Below are 16,374 nucleotides of genomic sequence, written 5' to 3'. Positions count from 1 at the left end.
AAAACAGAAACACACACAGTCACAGACAATACACAAGCAGGCACATTTGAGCAGTGGGTTGGGAAGCCACTGCTGATGAAATTACATTTGGAGAAAGTGAAATGTCCACCGTTCACTCACAGGCATATACCATTTCCAGCTGAAAGGCAATATTTCTCTCCATGTGTTCCCATACCTGGTGTGTCACTCCATTTGGTGTTTACTTTCCCTCCATGTTAAAGAACAGTAGATGTTTCAGCACCCAGGCTAATATGCTGCATAGCTAAATACATAGAAGGTCCCAAAGGCGAGACTGATGCATTGCAAATGCTTGTTCCTACAGAGATTGCACTCCCTGTATCCCAGTCTTGTCCCAGTCTCACCCTGCTGGTTCCCTGACAACTCCAGCCCACTGGCTGAGTCAAGGAGCCTCTGCTGCCCCCTGGCTCCCTGAACAGGGTCTGACACTGTGTGACTGTGCAGGCAGCAGATTAACCATTCCCCTCCTGTGGCCTGTTCTGTTCCATGCAGGAGTAGTTTTGTGACTCCAGAGGTAACAAACCACCTACAACCGCTGTATATAAATGACTTAACTGCTGAACAATTATAAGTCTTTGTGGTTTTTGGTTCTCACCTGTACAATATTTATCCTTTTTCAGGGGCAGTGAATCATCGAGCAACGCAGGGATTCCGAAAGAGGTCGTTCGCATGCAGAAATTCTAACTGATGGAGACTAATAAGACATGGACCTTCCACGGAGCAAAATATTTCCTGGGTCACATATCTGAAATGTTAAACCTACTTTTATCTTGTTTTAGTAAATCTCACAATGGTGCCACCTGATGATGTGCTTTCATTTCCTAATATTCTATATATAACTGCTTAATGTAAAAGATGCCCCAATGCCTTGTGTTCTTTGGGGTGGCATTAGGAGAGCCTTTAATCAGTGGTTGAGTTTGAAGAAGTTCTCCCTAATCGTGCAAGTGCAATGTGAAAGCTGCATACTCTGCTCTTAGGCAGGTGAAAGCACAGCCTGGGGGGAAGTGTCACCTGAGGAAAGGAAGTTGAGCTCATTGCATCAGACCCAAAAGCAGCAAGGGGACAAGCAAATATTTCATCTTCTTTGGAAACCAAGGTAAATGTTCTCCAAGTCTCTGGTATTGTGGGCGCAAGAAAGGCCAGAAGATCCTGGCGCACTGCCTGTCTATTTATTTATTTAATGCGAATTTATATAGCGCGAACATTACCCGAAGGTACCAGAGCGCTTTACAAAAGAACCAGTTGCGTTACATAAGGACATGAGTTACATAACAGATACAAACAGAAAAAATTACAAATGTACAAGTTGTAAAGTCACTCATGGAAGAAATCCAAACAGAAAAAATTACAAATGTACAAGTTGTAAAGTCACTGTCACTCAAGGAAGGGATACAAACAGATAAACTCTAAAATCACATAAGAATGGTAGTGAGTACAAAGGTCTACTACATATACTAGTGGTTAGAGTTTTATATATACAAATAGTAAATTCACTCAGGATTACATTTTAACACCGGTTAGACTTGGACAATTATATATTACATATTTACAGAGCAGGAAATTCTGGCTTTCGTGCAGCCAAATGTTCAGGTGGTGTTGTAATCAAGGGTGGTGGTCTTGCGTCTGGAGGGATCTCCGAGTTGGAGATGTCCATACAGGTAGAAGGTCGGATGGTGGTGGGGGAAGCAGCATGCTGTATCCCAGAGCTGATCTTGAGGTCATGGTCTGGGCTCCGTCTTGTGGAAAGAGGAGGGTGCTCAAGGGCAGGAGGAACTGTGCCCCTGCAGACCCAGTGCGCCAAAACTGCGTATAGGCATTGTAAGAGGCGGGCACCATGTTTTAAGTCAGGCAGATCATGTATGGGCAACCCCGCTGCACTTCTCAGCCTCCCAGGCTCCTAAACCTCAATTATGGGCGTTTTGCCTCTATGCTGTCCTCTTCATTAAAGGGGGGGGGGAGGTCGCTTGCGCTTTTTTAGGTTGAGTAGATGCGGTCCCTGTCTGTTTCCAGGGACTCCTGGTTCCCTCAGATCATCAGGGTGTCCCTCTTCGTGCTGGTGGGGGCTGACCTGCTTGTAGGGAGAAGGCCCAGGTGCGTTCCTCAGACCTTCTTAGTGCCTCAACTGGAGGGTCTCTCCGAGGTTGAAGCAGCTCGTGGCGGCCATCTTAGGGTCAGGCACATGCGGTATGCTCCGGTGACTCATCGAGCTCTGGGTATCATCAAGGCCTCTCAGGTTATCACAGTGTGCCTCAATAGTCTTCCCTTCTCACTTCAGGACCCTCTGAGGAGCCTTCTGAATTGACTCTCGTGCAGGGAGGCCCCATCCGCCATCTTGGGGTCAGGCGTGTTAAAATAATTGCTGCAATCTCCCACCCTGTGGCCAAATAAGCGGTCCCCCTCTACTCGGGTGTCTAACTCTCAATGCTGGCGAGTCCCGGGGGCGCAGCTTAATCGCCTCACTGAGCTCCGCTCGTAAGGTGGCTGGTGTGCCTGCCGACACTCGCTTCTCCCGGAATGTCTATTCCCTCACTCACTGGGAATCCCAGAGCATCTCCAGCTGTCGCCGCTAATACACCGGGGTCTCCCCTCCTCTTCAATCGACCTGCACTCCTGGTTTCCTCTTAATAACGGGGCCCCTGGCAGGCCGGCGCCATCGTGAATCGCTACACGCGTTTAGCTGTCTGGAGCTTTTAGTGGGATTGCGCTATTGTCGGAGGTTCGATGTCAATCCTCCTCCACCCTTAATCAATGCACCTTCGTTCTTGCGAGTTGCAGCTTTGTGTGCCTGTAATAAGCGCTAGGAGTCAGCGGGCGGCCGACGGAGCTTGAACGGCTCACTTCCATTCAGAGTACTGCCCTGCTCCTGATTTCATTATACAGGGTAACTTGCTACTTTTCTTTCTTTGGGGATAGTCCTACCAGAAGTCCTCTCAAAAGTGCTTCAAGTCTTAAGTGTTCTCCTGGAGGGCACAGGGCAAGAGACTGCCGAAGAAAGCACCAGTGCCCGTAAACGAAATCCTCTCCCCTAGCAGGGAATTCTGCGGCTCCCTGTGAGGTTCCGTGACAATTGTAAGTGGTGTTTTCGACTCGCACGAATATGGTCGAGTCTGGTATCTATGAACCGCAAATGACGAGTTTAGTAAGTGTGCGCAGTTTCGCTGTGCTAACTTAAACCGTTCGTTTGTTACGTGGGTTTTTCATCTGTACCCACGGGTTCCATCTTAGATACGGCATCCATTTTGTTCCTTGCCCTCAGGTAGCCAGCGAACGGACGTTGTCCGCTTCGCGACCCTGGGATTCCCAAGAGATCTGCGGAAGACACATGTCCTTTGAAAGTGTCTTTATGACGAGGGGGATGATACTGTAAGGCAGATGGCCCCGCTCGAGGCTCATCTTGCCGTGCCGGTTTATTGTCTCAGCCGTGCATCTTATTAGGCACGTCCCTTTGATGCCTGTAGCTCGTGTTTCCCGATACCTCCCCTTTTTTACACCCTTTCCAATCTCCCCACTGTCTCCATCTTCCTCTACACCTGTTCTTGTTCCTTCTTCGATCTGTTTTACTGCTGATTGGAATGTACTAATGGTGGGAAGATGGGTTTTTACAGTTGGGAACCGCCAAATATTTCCGCACTTATGTTCCGGACCTTGAATGTATCAAAGTGACCAAAGCGACCCCTCTCGGGGATAATTGTGGGAACCAAGTCGTAAACCTTTGTGTACCATGTAAACCTATGGGAGAATCGTGTATAAAAGGAGCGATCCACAGAACCAATTTGAAGCAGTCTCCCCGAACTACACTCGTTGTACTTCCTGTGACTTCTGTGTTTCCCTGCAGTAAATAAAACTTGAATCTTTGACGCAGAAGGAAGTGTCCCGTGTCTCTGTCATTCGTACGCCGGAGCAGGTTACCCACGAAGGTTTCAGGTGTTGTCCCCTGGCACCGCTGGGTCTTAAATAACCCAGTCCTTCAGTTGGCGCCCAACGTGGGGCTGCATCAGTGGTACCGGTCCAAGCCCGACGATCGTGAGGAACTTCGTGTGAAATCTCCGAGGGAAGGTGCACTCCGCTTCATCGATCCTGTTGTCGAAACAAGTGGCCCGAAGACTTTTCCCGCGAAGATTCCCGCCGCCAGACGGCTGCGACGGACTGCTGCCCTGACTGTAGACCTGTTTTGGCGCCTGGCGTAGACCTTGGTATAGCGAGACGATTGACGGGCCTTCCTGGTGACGCCATTGATCTTTGAGTTAAGTATTTGTGGGTCGCTCCCAGAGTTCTTGGTTGTGGTTGCTTAGTTGTTGCATGGTTCCATTGCATTTGTGGTCCTTGGTACCTTGTTGTGATATTTGACGTCTGCAGTCGCCAAAAACCGAGGGTTTTTACTCTTTGCAGGGACTTGGTAAATCCCGTAACCCTTGACGTTTGTGAAACTCGGCTAGTGTGCAAGATGCCTGGTCGCAGTACTTTGTTTAGTTGTTTCAGGCGTTCTGGTACGGATTCCCGACTGGAGGACTCGTGTCCGATACCTCCGGTTGGAACTCCCACTTATGAGCTCTACAGCAAACACGGGCTAGGTCCGATTACTTTTAATGATTACTGGATCCGTTATACTAGGAAAGATGGTGCCCTTAGTTGGCCACCTCATGGTAGTTTTGAGACAACGATCTTAGATAATCTTGAGACTAAATTGTTTGAGAGAAAGTCAAGGCCGGCCATGTTTGATGCCTTTCGGTTGTGGCGTAAAGAAGCCCGACAGAAAGAGATCAGACAGACTAAACGTAATCAGAGAGATGGTGTTGCTACCATTGTAAAAAAAGCAGAGCAGTTTCAGCGTGATAAGGAGGTTAAGGAAAAGGAAGTGTTTGACAGGCTACAGCGTATGTCCATAGATAAGTGCTATCCTGCTTTGCCAACGGAGTCAGATAAGAAGGACGAATCAGTTGAGGATCCTTTAATGTCTTATCTTATGAAGTCACCACCTCCGTACGTGCAGGGTACCGCAGCTCCTGTGGTCCCCCCTGTACTTGTTCCTCAGCCTGTTCCTCAACCTGCACCCGTTCTTCCGACTGTTCCCGCTCCTTTGCCTATTGCTATTCCTACTGCTCCTCTGCTTCCACATACTCCTGCTCCCGCTACGGCTCCTGTTTTACTTACTCCTGTTGCTTCTTCTGTCTCTACTCCTTCTCTTGTTAGTCCCTTGTGCTATACTTCTCCATCTACTCGTAGTCGTACTCCTCCTGTTGCGGCTAGTTTTTTCCATTCTCTCGGACCCGTTTTTGGGTCCGCTGGTTCAGATGGTCCTCAGAGACGTAGTCAGCTTCCCGGTAACAGGGAAAGTGCTTCGCTATACAATATGGCGATGGGTTGGATGACGCACCCTCTTAGAAATCCTCCACGCGTTGTACTTGATACGTTTTGCCAATTCAATGTACCGACACAAAGGTACGTGTTCGAAGAAATGTGCAAGGTTCTGCGTGATCAGATATCGGCTGATGCACCTGACGAGGTGTTGACCGCTTTGTCTGATCTACAGCTTCAGTTCTCGAATGGACTGATAGTGGATACTAATGTTCGACGTGCTGTTGAACGGTTGTTATCTTTCCGTCCCGCTCCCATACCTCAAGCTTTGTTTGTTGAGGACGTTGAGAGGCAGTTAGATGTGTCTGGGCAGTTTCCCATGCGTGAAGTTCCACCAGTTTGGATGCCAGGCGACGCTGGTGCTGCTCTACCGATCCCGGCACATTTCCAGAGAGTATGGATACATCTCCCATGGAAACGATCGGAAGTGTTACAGGTGAAGCAATCTTTGCCTGACCCTCGCAAAAATCCTGCAGGGTATTATAAAGAATTGTCGCAGCTTGTAGACGCTACGATAATGAATCTTGCCGATATTGACATGCTGTTCGGCAATGTCGTACCTCAACCGGTATGGGCTAAGATTCGTCAGGAAAATCACGCAAATGAATTAGGTGGTGATTGGGCTGCCATTGTAGCGGCGGATGGGTTGCAAACTGGTGGTGCTAAACCCGAGCAGTTGATTGCTGCTCTCCCGCAGAGAATAATTACGCTAATGAAAACTCTTATGCCAGCTATGAGGGTGAACTGGGACAAATTGTCAGCTTGTGAACAGAAAAAGGACGAGAGTGTCTCTGATTTCTTTACGAGATTTGAGGAGGCATTCATCGATCATAGTGGTCAGGATATGGGCACTGAGGGTGGTCAACGGTTGTTCGTGGACAAATTTGTCTCTAACTTATTGCCCGATTTGAGCAATAAATTAAAAAATTCTGAGAGTGCGTGGGCCGTTTCTACCTCGGCTCAAATATTGGCTACGGCACAGTATTATGAGAACAGAGAAAAAGAGGAGAACGACCGCGCTGATAAGAAAACGAAAGAACTCAAAACTAAAGTGTTGTTACAGCAGGCGTATCCTCCGCGCTCGAATCAGAATGCTTCGCAGCAAAATAGGCCGCAGTCGCAATCAAATAGGTCACAACCTCGAAATGACTCCTCTTCCCAAAGATCTTCGTTAGGGTACAATCAGTGTGCCTATTGTAGACAGGAGGGTCATTTAAAATTCAATTGTCCCGTTCTAAACGATCGTAACAGCGGTAACTCATCTAGAGGAGGTCATGGTGGGTCGCAGCAGACATCACGCGGTAGGGGTCGTGGTGTTCAAAATGATCGTTCAGATAACTCATCCAATTCCAATAACTGTTTTGATCAACGCGGATCATCGCAAGGACGATCTGCGCAGTACAATGTAGATGATTATTACGTCGATCAGGAAAATGACTACAGTAATTACTAGGACAGCCATAGACAAGGAGAGGGAGTGGTATCAGTTCCGGTTGATCAGAGAGGGCCTTACGTCGCAGTTGCTACATCGGGCGTCGTTGAGCCTTTTCTGTTGGACACTGGTGCAGCGAAAAGTTCCATAATGCATTCGAAACTCCCTGGCGCACATTTGTCTGGCTTAACAAATGTTTCCGTTGGATTCTCTGGCGCCCCTGTTAGCAATCCAGTTTCACGCCCTTTGCCCCTTACAATTGGGCCTCGTGAGCTTCAAGCTCCGTTGATTTTAACGACTGGTTGTGGTGAAAATCTTTTGGGCCTGGATTTGCTGAAACGTTTGTATGCAACTTTGTATTGTTCTCCTGCGGGTGTAAAGCTTACGTTAGGAGAGAGGGTTGTCTCTCCTATGTACTTGTCTCTCGATAAGCTTCCACCGGAATTGAGTTCTCTTCCTGCATCTTTGTGGGCAACAGGTCCCAACGACGTGGGCCTGCTTGACATCTCCCCTTATGTTGTTCAGCTGAAATCTAATGTACGGTTGCCACGTATTCCCCAGTATCGTATCTCTCTTGATGGTGAACGAGCACTGTTAGCGATCATCTATGATTTGATCGAGAAAGACGTTATTGAAGAGACGCGGGGAAACGTGTGCAACAGTCCTGTACTGCCTATTTTAAAACGTACTGATCCCTCGAAACCACCTGTTTATCGTTTCGCTATCGACTTACGGGAGGTGAATAAAATTGTGATTCCTCAGTTTCCTGTTGTGCCTGACATCACGGCGCTACTGACTCTGATTCCAGCTTCTGCATCGTGGTTTTCGGTGATCGATTTGAAGAATGCATTTTTCAGCATTCCAATTGCAGAAGAGAGCGGAGACCTTTTCGGTTTCTCTCTTGGTGGACGCAGCTTCCGGTTTAAACGCGCTCCTCAGGGCTACTGTGAGAGTCCATCGATTTACAGTCAAGCCTTGAAGGGTCAACTGGATGCGTTTTCATTGCCGGCTGGTGCGGCCTTAATTCAATATGTCGATGACTTGTTGGTGGCTGCAGATACTCAGGACATTTACAAAATTGCTACGGTGTCGTTGCTGCAACATCTCTGTGACTTACATCACAAGGTGTCACCTTCTAAACTCCAGTATTGTTGTCAAGAAGTAACCTATCTAGGTCACTTATTGTCAAAGGAGGGAAGACGGTTGACCCCAGAGAGAATTGCAGCAATTGCGCGAATGGCTGTGCCAACAACCCAAAGAGATGTGCGTGCCTTTCTAGGTATCACGTCGTATTGCAGGCAATGGATTCCACATTTTTCATTGCTAGCGAAACCATTGGTGGCTCTTACGTGCAAGGATGTTTCAACTCCTTTACCATGGACGGACGAATGTCAGAAAAGTTTTTCTGAATTACGTGACTCATTGTGTTCGGCTCCTGTGTTAGGTACTCCTGACTATAGCAAGCCGTTTACACTATATGTTCACGAGAGGGAAGGTTGTGCTTTGAGTGTCTTAACGCAACCTTTTGGTGGTAAGCAACGTCCATGTGCATATTTTTCCTCGACCTTGGACCCGGTAGCTAGAGCATTGCCGAGTTGTTTGAGAGCAACAGCGGCAGCTGCGGTGTCCATCCGACAATCAGCAGGATTGGTCATGGATAATATGCTTACGGTGATGGTTCCGCATGCAGTCGACACTCTTTTGAATCGTACGAAAACTCAGCACTTGACGAGTGCGAGGTTGTCTGGGTACGAGTTGACGCTGTTGGCAAGCCACATTCAGATAAAACGTTGTAATGTCCTGAACCCGGCAACTTTGTTACCCATTAGCACAGAGTCAGATGAAATAGCAGCCCATGACTGCTATCTGAGAACTGAAGAGGAAACAAAAGGTCGAGTGGACCTTAAAAACACTCCTTTGGAAGATCCAGATGGAACGTTGTATGTGGATGGTTCATGTTTTAAATTACCGAATGGTGATGTGACTACTGCATATGCTGTTGTAACATTGAATACTGTAGTGGAAACTGCGAGATTGAATCAGAACTCTGCCCAGGCTGCAGAGCTGATCGCTCTAACTAGAGCGTGTGTGTTAGCGAAAGGGAAACGTGTGAATGTGTTTACCGACAGCCAATACGCTTTTGGTGTCGCCCACAGCTTTGGACGGTTGTGGAGAGAGAGGGGTTTTATGACATCGCATGGTACGAAGATTCAGCATGGACAGCTCGTGAATGATCTTTTGGATGCACTTACGTTGCCTAAGCAGGTAGCGATTGTTAAATGTAGTGCGCATCGTAAGGTGACGGATGATGTTGGTCGTGGTAATGCCTTTGCGGATGAGATTGCTAAGGAGACTGCCCGGAACCTTAGCACTAGAATGTATGTGACGAGTTCGGTTAGGTGGCCTACAGAATCGAGTATGTGTGAGGACACTATCGAGAGTGTGAAAGCAATTCAGAATGAGGCCACCGAGACTGAAAAGACGAAGTGGAAAGAAAGTACGGGAAAGTTGGATGCGAATGGTTGTTGGGTTGATTTGTCGGAACAAAAGAGATGGATGTTACCAGATGCGTATGTGCTAGCTGTTGTGACAATGGCACATGGGTTAGCACATATTAGCGTGAAAGGTATTTGTAAGTTGCTGTCCCCTGTGTGGAAGAATGATGGTATCACGAAATGTGCTGAACGATTGGTTAAGAATTGTATGGTATGTATGTTGTACAATCCTGGTAAGGGAACCCCAACTCCTCCTGGTAGTTTTGCTCCCCCTTCATGTTCCTTTGAGGTGATCCAATTAGACTTCATCCATATGGAGCGATGCAATAACCTGAAATACGTTTTAGTTGTGGTTTGCGCGTTCTCCCGATGGATTGAAGCCTATCCCCTCAAAGACAATACTGCCTTGTCGACTGCGAAAATCCTACTGAGGGAATACTTTCCTCGGTATGGAATGCCTCAGATTGTATGGTCGGATAACGGAAGTGAGTTTGTGGGGAGTGTGATGAAGAGTGTGTGTAAGGGCCTTGGAATTAATCAAAAATTCCACAGCGCCAATCATCCCCAGTCAGCTGGTTTGGTTGAAGGGTATAATGGTACCCTTAAACTGAAGCTAGCGAAGATTCAGGCTACGACTGGTCTTTCGTGGCCTGATGCTTTACCCTTAGCTTTGTTGTCAACTAGGGCAACCGTACACTCCCGAGTAGGGCTTAGCCCCTATGAAATAGTGTTCGGTCGTCCTGCGAATGTGTGGGGGGTCCCTAGACCGGGTGTGTTCTCCAGTCTCGAATACCCAATGTTGATTGACTATCTTCATGATCTGACTGCTAAACTGAGGTTAATTCACCAACAGGTTTACGAAGCATTGCCGACGCAGACGTAGGGTCCAGGCCACCAGCTCCAGCCCGGAGACTGGGTGGTCACCAGAAATTTTGCCCGCAAGAAGAACTTGGAATCCCGATTTACTGGACCCTACCAGGTCCTCCTTGCCACGAGAACTGCAGTTCGTTTAGAAGGCCGGAAAAATTGGGTGCATGCCACCCATACGAAGAAAGTTCCTATTCCTTTACCGGCAGACTCGTGGGTGAGGAGGGGCATTGCTTCATCTGAATCAGAAGGATTGCCGGCGTTTGTACCTTTTAGCGACGCACAACCTGTCGGAGAATCCTCAGTGCAGCAGAAAGACACTGTTGAACATTTGTCATCAAAAGACTCGAGACCAGAATATTCGGCTGATCAACAGGACTCTGTTCCCTCATCGGATCCTTTGTTTGATGAACATACACATCCTGGGAAAACTCGATACTTTTTGCGTTCCAGTACTAAGGACAAATAAAAATCCCGTTCTGCCCCTTTATAATTGCATTATCCCGTTTTCCACGATCAGTCCGAACACCCGTATCATTGTAATTATTTTTGTATATATATTGAGTTTCGTTCCATATGTGTTTTTGCTTCCACAGCTGAGAGACATTTTTTTGCATATACATTGTGAATAAAGGCCGTAGGGCCGCGCGTGTACTTCCTTCTGGTTAGCAGGTCTTGACGCTAGGTTAAAGACCGTCGGTTCCTGGGAACTCCTAGGGATTGACTACTGCCACACAGAACGAAGTGCGTCAAGAAACGTTGCGGACGGTCATAGGGGATGGCGTTTTCAAAGCTGATGGACTTGGAAGAAGCTCAGGCGCAAAGGTTCAAGTTACAACAACTTACTCGTACCAAATGTTTTATGTTTCAAATATTCGTACTGCTTCTGATTGTTTCTGCACTATTGGCGGGTGGGGTGTATTATATGATGTCGTACTTCTTACCTTCTGCCATACCTACTCCTACTTCTGACCCTACACTTACCTCCACTGCATCTCCTCATTCTTTTCATATCTTACCCGAACACGAGCAGGCTAGACGTGCAGAATTCCGCAATAATTCCTTTATTCAGCTCCTTCACCAGCACCAGTTAGTTGTGAATACTACTAATTGTTGGGTGTGTGGATTAATGCCACATACCACGGATAAGGGAATTCCATATTTGGTCTTACCATATAGTTCCCAGGGTTCAGCTCGAGCATTCCAAACAATGTTTCGAAGCGCACTAGATTCTCACCCCAGTCGAGAGCCACGTTCTCCCTACCTTGGCCTTGGCTCATACTATAAGCCTTTGTCCATAGCGATAGAAGATTTAGATAGAGATATCTATGAGCCGTCGCTCATCCCAGAGGAAGAGGTACAAGCCTATAGGGTCCTGAGTAAGGTCGAGTATAGTGCGCTCACGAGTGATAAACAGCTTAAAAGCTCGCCTCCGATATGGGTCGTACCCCACATTGGTAATTTTTGTTTAATGGGTCGTGGCCGAAGATCGAAAGCCCGACTTGGAGAGAGTGCTTGCACTGAAAATTACATTCTGCCGATGGTCTCGTCCCCTGTGTTTCTGGCTGCCAAGGGTACGTACTTTGTCTGCCATGATCGTGCGTATGCATGGTTGCCCTCCGACTTTGTGGGCTCATGTTTTATCGCAAATCTGTTGCCTCCGACGTTCACTGTAGACGCAGACTATCACAAAACTAGAGTTGTGAGAGGCGTAATTAGCGAAGAGGACACCGCCGGTCAAGAGGCAGGAGACTTTTTCAAGGGTTTCCTCCCGTTTTGGGGGCCTATGGTTAATAGTAGGAACCTGAGACAGTTGACTCGAGTGGTAGAATCGACAGCTAATAATACTGCCAGTGCCCTTGGTAATATCACCACAGAACTTCAGGCGGATAGACTTATGACGTTACAAAACCGTATGGTTTTAGACGTGATCTTAGCAGATCGAGGTGGGGTATGTAAGGTGATCCATTCGAGCTGCTGTATTTTCATTCCGGATAACGCTCCGACTGTCTATCAAGCCATCTCAAAGTTGCATAAAATCTCTGAATCCATACACGTGGATGTAGGGGATTGGACGCTACTTGGGTGGTTTTGGGGCCTGATGTCGACTTGGGGTTGGAAGATTCTGATGATTATCGGAGTTGTTGTGGCGTTCCTGTTCACGTGTTGCCTTTGTGTGCAGTGTGGTCCTGCCTTATGTGGCCTTTGTGCTACAACGTGTATAAGACAGCCGCCTGTTACCAAGGTAACTCGGTTGGACAGAGCTATGTTACAGCAACATCTAGATGGTCTGATGAATATTGAGTATGATTCCGACTAGTGCTTGCCTACATGAGGGCAAAAGGAGCGTCTGAGGTTTCGTGACAATTGTAAGTGGTGTTTTCGACTCGCACGAATATGGTCGAGTCTGGTATCTATGAACGCCGAAGGAAGTGTCCCGTGTCTCTGTCATTCGTACGCCGGAGCAGGTTACCCACGAAGGTTTCAGGTGTTGTCCCCTGGCACCGCTGGGTCTTAAATAACCCAGTCCTTCACCTGTCCACTCTATGGAGAAACCGATGAGAGCCAGCAGCCCTACTAGTCAAAGTTTCACAGCTACTCTTGCCTTGTTTCTCAAGTATGTATTTATGTTTGTATGTATATGTAATTTCTGTTATTTTCTCGTGATAGAATGGATTCAATCCTTCAGTAGACTTGAGAAAATGAGGTACCTTTTATGGGACTGCTGGTTTCTTCAAGTTGTAGACTTCTTCAGGTACCTCTCTCTCCCTCTCTCCCTCTCTCTCTCTCTCTCTCTCTCTCTCTCTCTCTCTCTCTCTCTCTCTCTCTCTCTCTCTCTCTCTCTCCTCTCTCCCTCTCTCCCTCTCTCCATCTCTCCCTCTCTCTCTCTCTCTCCCTCTCTATCTCTCCCCCTCTTCCTCTGTGCTGAGATGGGTAAGGACTTCATAGCAGCTCGTTCATACTTATACAAATGATGTGCTGAGCTCCCATCCCCTGTGCCTGACTCATAACAGAAATGCCAGAGCCACAGCCTCACATGTGCTAGGAGTTGCCTGGTGACAGTATATAGTAAGCCTTCCATGGCCTTAGCTTGTAACCCCACAAGCTTCGACTGGCTTTGAGTGCCTCGTCACCCTGGAGCGGAACAAGAAACAAAAGAAGATGCACTTGAATTTGATTGGTTCCCTCCAAATATTTGTACCTGTACTTCAATGAGGGACTTTTTCTTATACGAAGTCTCTGGCTAGTTGGAAGACGGGCTACTGACCGGTATTTTCTCTGTAGGAGAAACAGCAGCGTCAGCCGATGTCGCTACTGGGAGCCCGTTCCACCGCCAACATGGCGGCACACTGATCCTCCACCTTTACTGGTTCTGTTTGCTCCACAAGCTCTTCCTGCTTTAGCATTTCCAACAGTGTCCCATCCCCCATCGTAACTAAGGTTACGCTCCTGGCTACAGTAAATTACGCAAGGAATGCCCATCCCTACCAGTAAGCAGTTTGTGTATAACTGTGTGAAGAGATTATAAGCCAAACAACAACATGTAATCTGGTAGCCCTGCAGCGTGCTCAAAGACCTGATGCTGATGCTGCAGTCATGTGGCACATTTAGCCACCATAGCTGAAGAGGTAGACCACCCACTTCCTAGCGACAACAGCCCAAGCCAATCAGGCCTGCCATGCTCATCTCCTTTGCAGCTCCACAGCCTAGTTCCACAAAGCCAAAGAAGATGCCAAGGGTGCACTCCCATTGACCATAAGATCCTGCATCAACCTAGTCTGGTCTTTGCTGAGCAGGTGAAGCAGATCCAAACTCAACCCGCTGAGAGACTTTGTTGAGCACACAAAGACAATCTTGTTAGGAGGATAACCTTTGCTAGTATGAACTCCCTGGCCTCAGAAACTATTTGAACTATCATAGGAAGTGCTGAGGTGAAACTGCTTAATGAATGTGTACCTGTGCCTTATCTTTGCCTCTGCCCCTATAGCTGATAAGTCAACATAGACTCTGTAGGGACACCATAGAGTTGGGACTGGGCACTGTAGAAGGGGTATTAGTGCTTAATTCAAGCCCATAAGGGAGAGTGGTAATCTTGTAGTAGAAACCTCCATCCAAATGTATAATATTTCTTGTATCAAAGTACCTTTTATTTTGCCTAAAGCTAAGCACGTGGCCGGGAGGTAAATTACTGTGTCTCTTGTTTGACTATTTGACTTGTGATTTTCTACAATTGACATTACCACCCTGAGAACTTTTGACATGTTAAGTGTGCAAGAGTTGTGTTTGGAGAAGCGTGCAAAGCTTTTGTATGGCACACCCAGTGACAGCAATGTCAAGTGACCCCCACAAATGGTTGTGGCCCAGTAGCCCTAGTTGCCCCACAAGTTGGGCCTGTCAAGCTGGTAAGCAATAGAGAATGTGAGAGATAGCTTTGCAGACAGCCTGTAAAATCAGTGTTATGAAGCGATTCTAGCACTTCTCAGCAGGACTTCAAACGTATCAAACAAATTACTTACCTTAGGTAACGCCTTTTCTGGTAGAGAATCTATCCACCTGCAAATTCCTTATCTAAGAATAATCCCCAGTCGTCAGACTGGAGCTAGAAACTTTTCAAGCTATGCGCCGGGAGGTGGTGGTGTTCAACTCTGCTTCGTTGGGTTCTGCGCCATAAATGACTTGCACAGTGCTTTTACAAGCACCTCCCCAGCGTGCTGACATTAGTTTCTTTTTGCGACCTTTCAGCACCAGAAACACGGAGCAACAAGGTATGTTGATGTACAGGTGTGCTGGCACTAATGGTCTTAGAAGAGTTACTTTGCACAGGAACATCAGTTCGCAGAGCTGCGAGGATGGAAGGGTCAGTACGCAATTTGCTGCTGGATAGAGTCTCTACCAGATAAGGCATTAGCAAAGGTAAGTAACTTGTTTGACTGATAGAAACTTCTAGCCGCACATTCCTTACCTTAGAATAGATACCCAAACAATTGCTGCCCAGAGGTGGGTCTGTGAACAGACTAGGCCAAGAAGTCCTGCAGAGCTGAGCGAGGAAAGTGCACGTTATGACGTGCCGGACTGTCCAGGCCGTAGTGCTTAGAGAACGTGTGCAGAGATGCGCACGTTGCAGCCTGGCAGATATCCAGGACTGGAACACAATGAGCTACCGCAACGGTCATAGCCTTGGCTCTGGTGAAATTAGCACACAAGCCCTCAGGGGTTTTTGCCCGGTCAATGTGTAGCAGATTTTAGTAATCCACTGTGATATGGTCCATTTCTGCACGGTCTTTCCTTTTTGCGCCCGACGTACACAAAGAAGAGCTGATCGTGCACCCGAAACTCTCTGGTATGATCAATGTAGAACAGCAATGCTCTTTTGGGGTTCAAAAAGTGGAGTCTCCCTTTGGAAGGGTGAGGCAGGGCAAACAAAGGCAGGCAAGTTGATATTCTGGCCCATATGAAACTGTGTTACTAGTTTTGGAAGAAAGGAGGCAGAGGTTCTCAGTACCAGTTTGTGTGGGCAAAATGTTGTGTAGGGATGCTGCATAGGGAATATATGCCACTTACTGACCCTCCTGGCCAATGTTATGGCCACCAGAAAAGAAGTTTTAATGGTGAGTAAACAAAGGGTACCTTATGTAGTGCCATGAAGGCTGCATACATCAGAAAGCTCAGGACCAGATTGAGGTCCCATTGGGTTCTGATGATTGGTAGTGGATGGAACAAGTGTCGAAGTCCCTTTAAAAAATGAGCCACAGTGGCTGACTTGAACAGCGACCATCTTGAATGCGCGCACCTTCAATGGCCAGTCATCACGGTAGGGTGAAGACTGAAACCCATAACCACCGCAGATGTGACGCGACCACCGCCATCACCTTGGGGAACATCCAAGGGGCAGTGACTGATAAGGGGAAAGGGAGCACAGGAAACTCATAATGCTCATGGCCTACTGTGAACCGCAGGCAATGCCGGTGCGCAGGCAGGACGGGATATGAAAGTAGGCATCCTGCAAGTCCAGCTCTACCATCCAGTCTCGTGGGTTAAGGACAGACAGACCATGAGCCAATGTGAGTATCTCGAACGTCTCCTTTTTCTAGTAGAGGTTGGGAGGGAGCGGGTCTAGACTAGGGTGGCAGCGTCTGTCTTTTTTTAGTTCCAGAAAGTAGCGGGAATAGCAACCACCCTCGTGATGGCTTCTTAGACCAAAAGAGT

The 16,374-nt window shown here is 47.6% G+C and overlaps 1 protein-coding gene across 1 annotated transcript in view; it reads right to left on the bottom strand.

The window, feature by feature from the left end:
- The window catches only part of LOC147706721 (uncharacterized), a 507,439-nt gene extending 493,841 nt beyond the window's left edge, over positions 1 to 13,598 (bottom strand). The window contains exon 1 of the mRNA XM_086925573.1: positions 13,484 to 13,598. Coding sequence (XP_086781699.1) covers positions 13,484 to 13,598 — 115 coding nt within the window. The remainder of the gene's footprint in view (positions 1 to 13,483) is intronic.
- Positions 13,599 to 16,374: the final 2,776 nt, after the last annotated feature.

This window comes from Lissotriton vulgaris, chromosome 6, assembly GCF_964263255.1.
Source record: "Lissotriton vulgaris chromosome 6, aLisVul1.2, whole genome shotgun sequence".
Lineage (NCBI taxonomy): Eukaryota > Metazoa > Chordata > Amphibia > Caudata > Salamandridae > Lissotriton > Lissotriton vulgaris.
The sequence above is the reverse complement of the archived record's forward strand: the minus strand, read 5'-3'. Positions and strand labels throughout refer to the sequence as shown.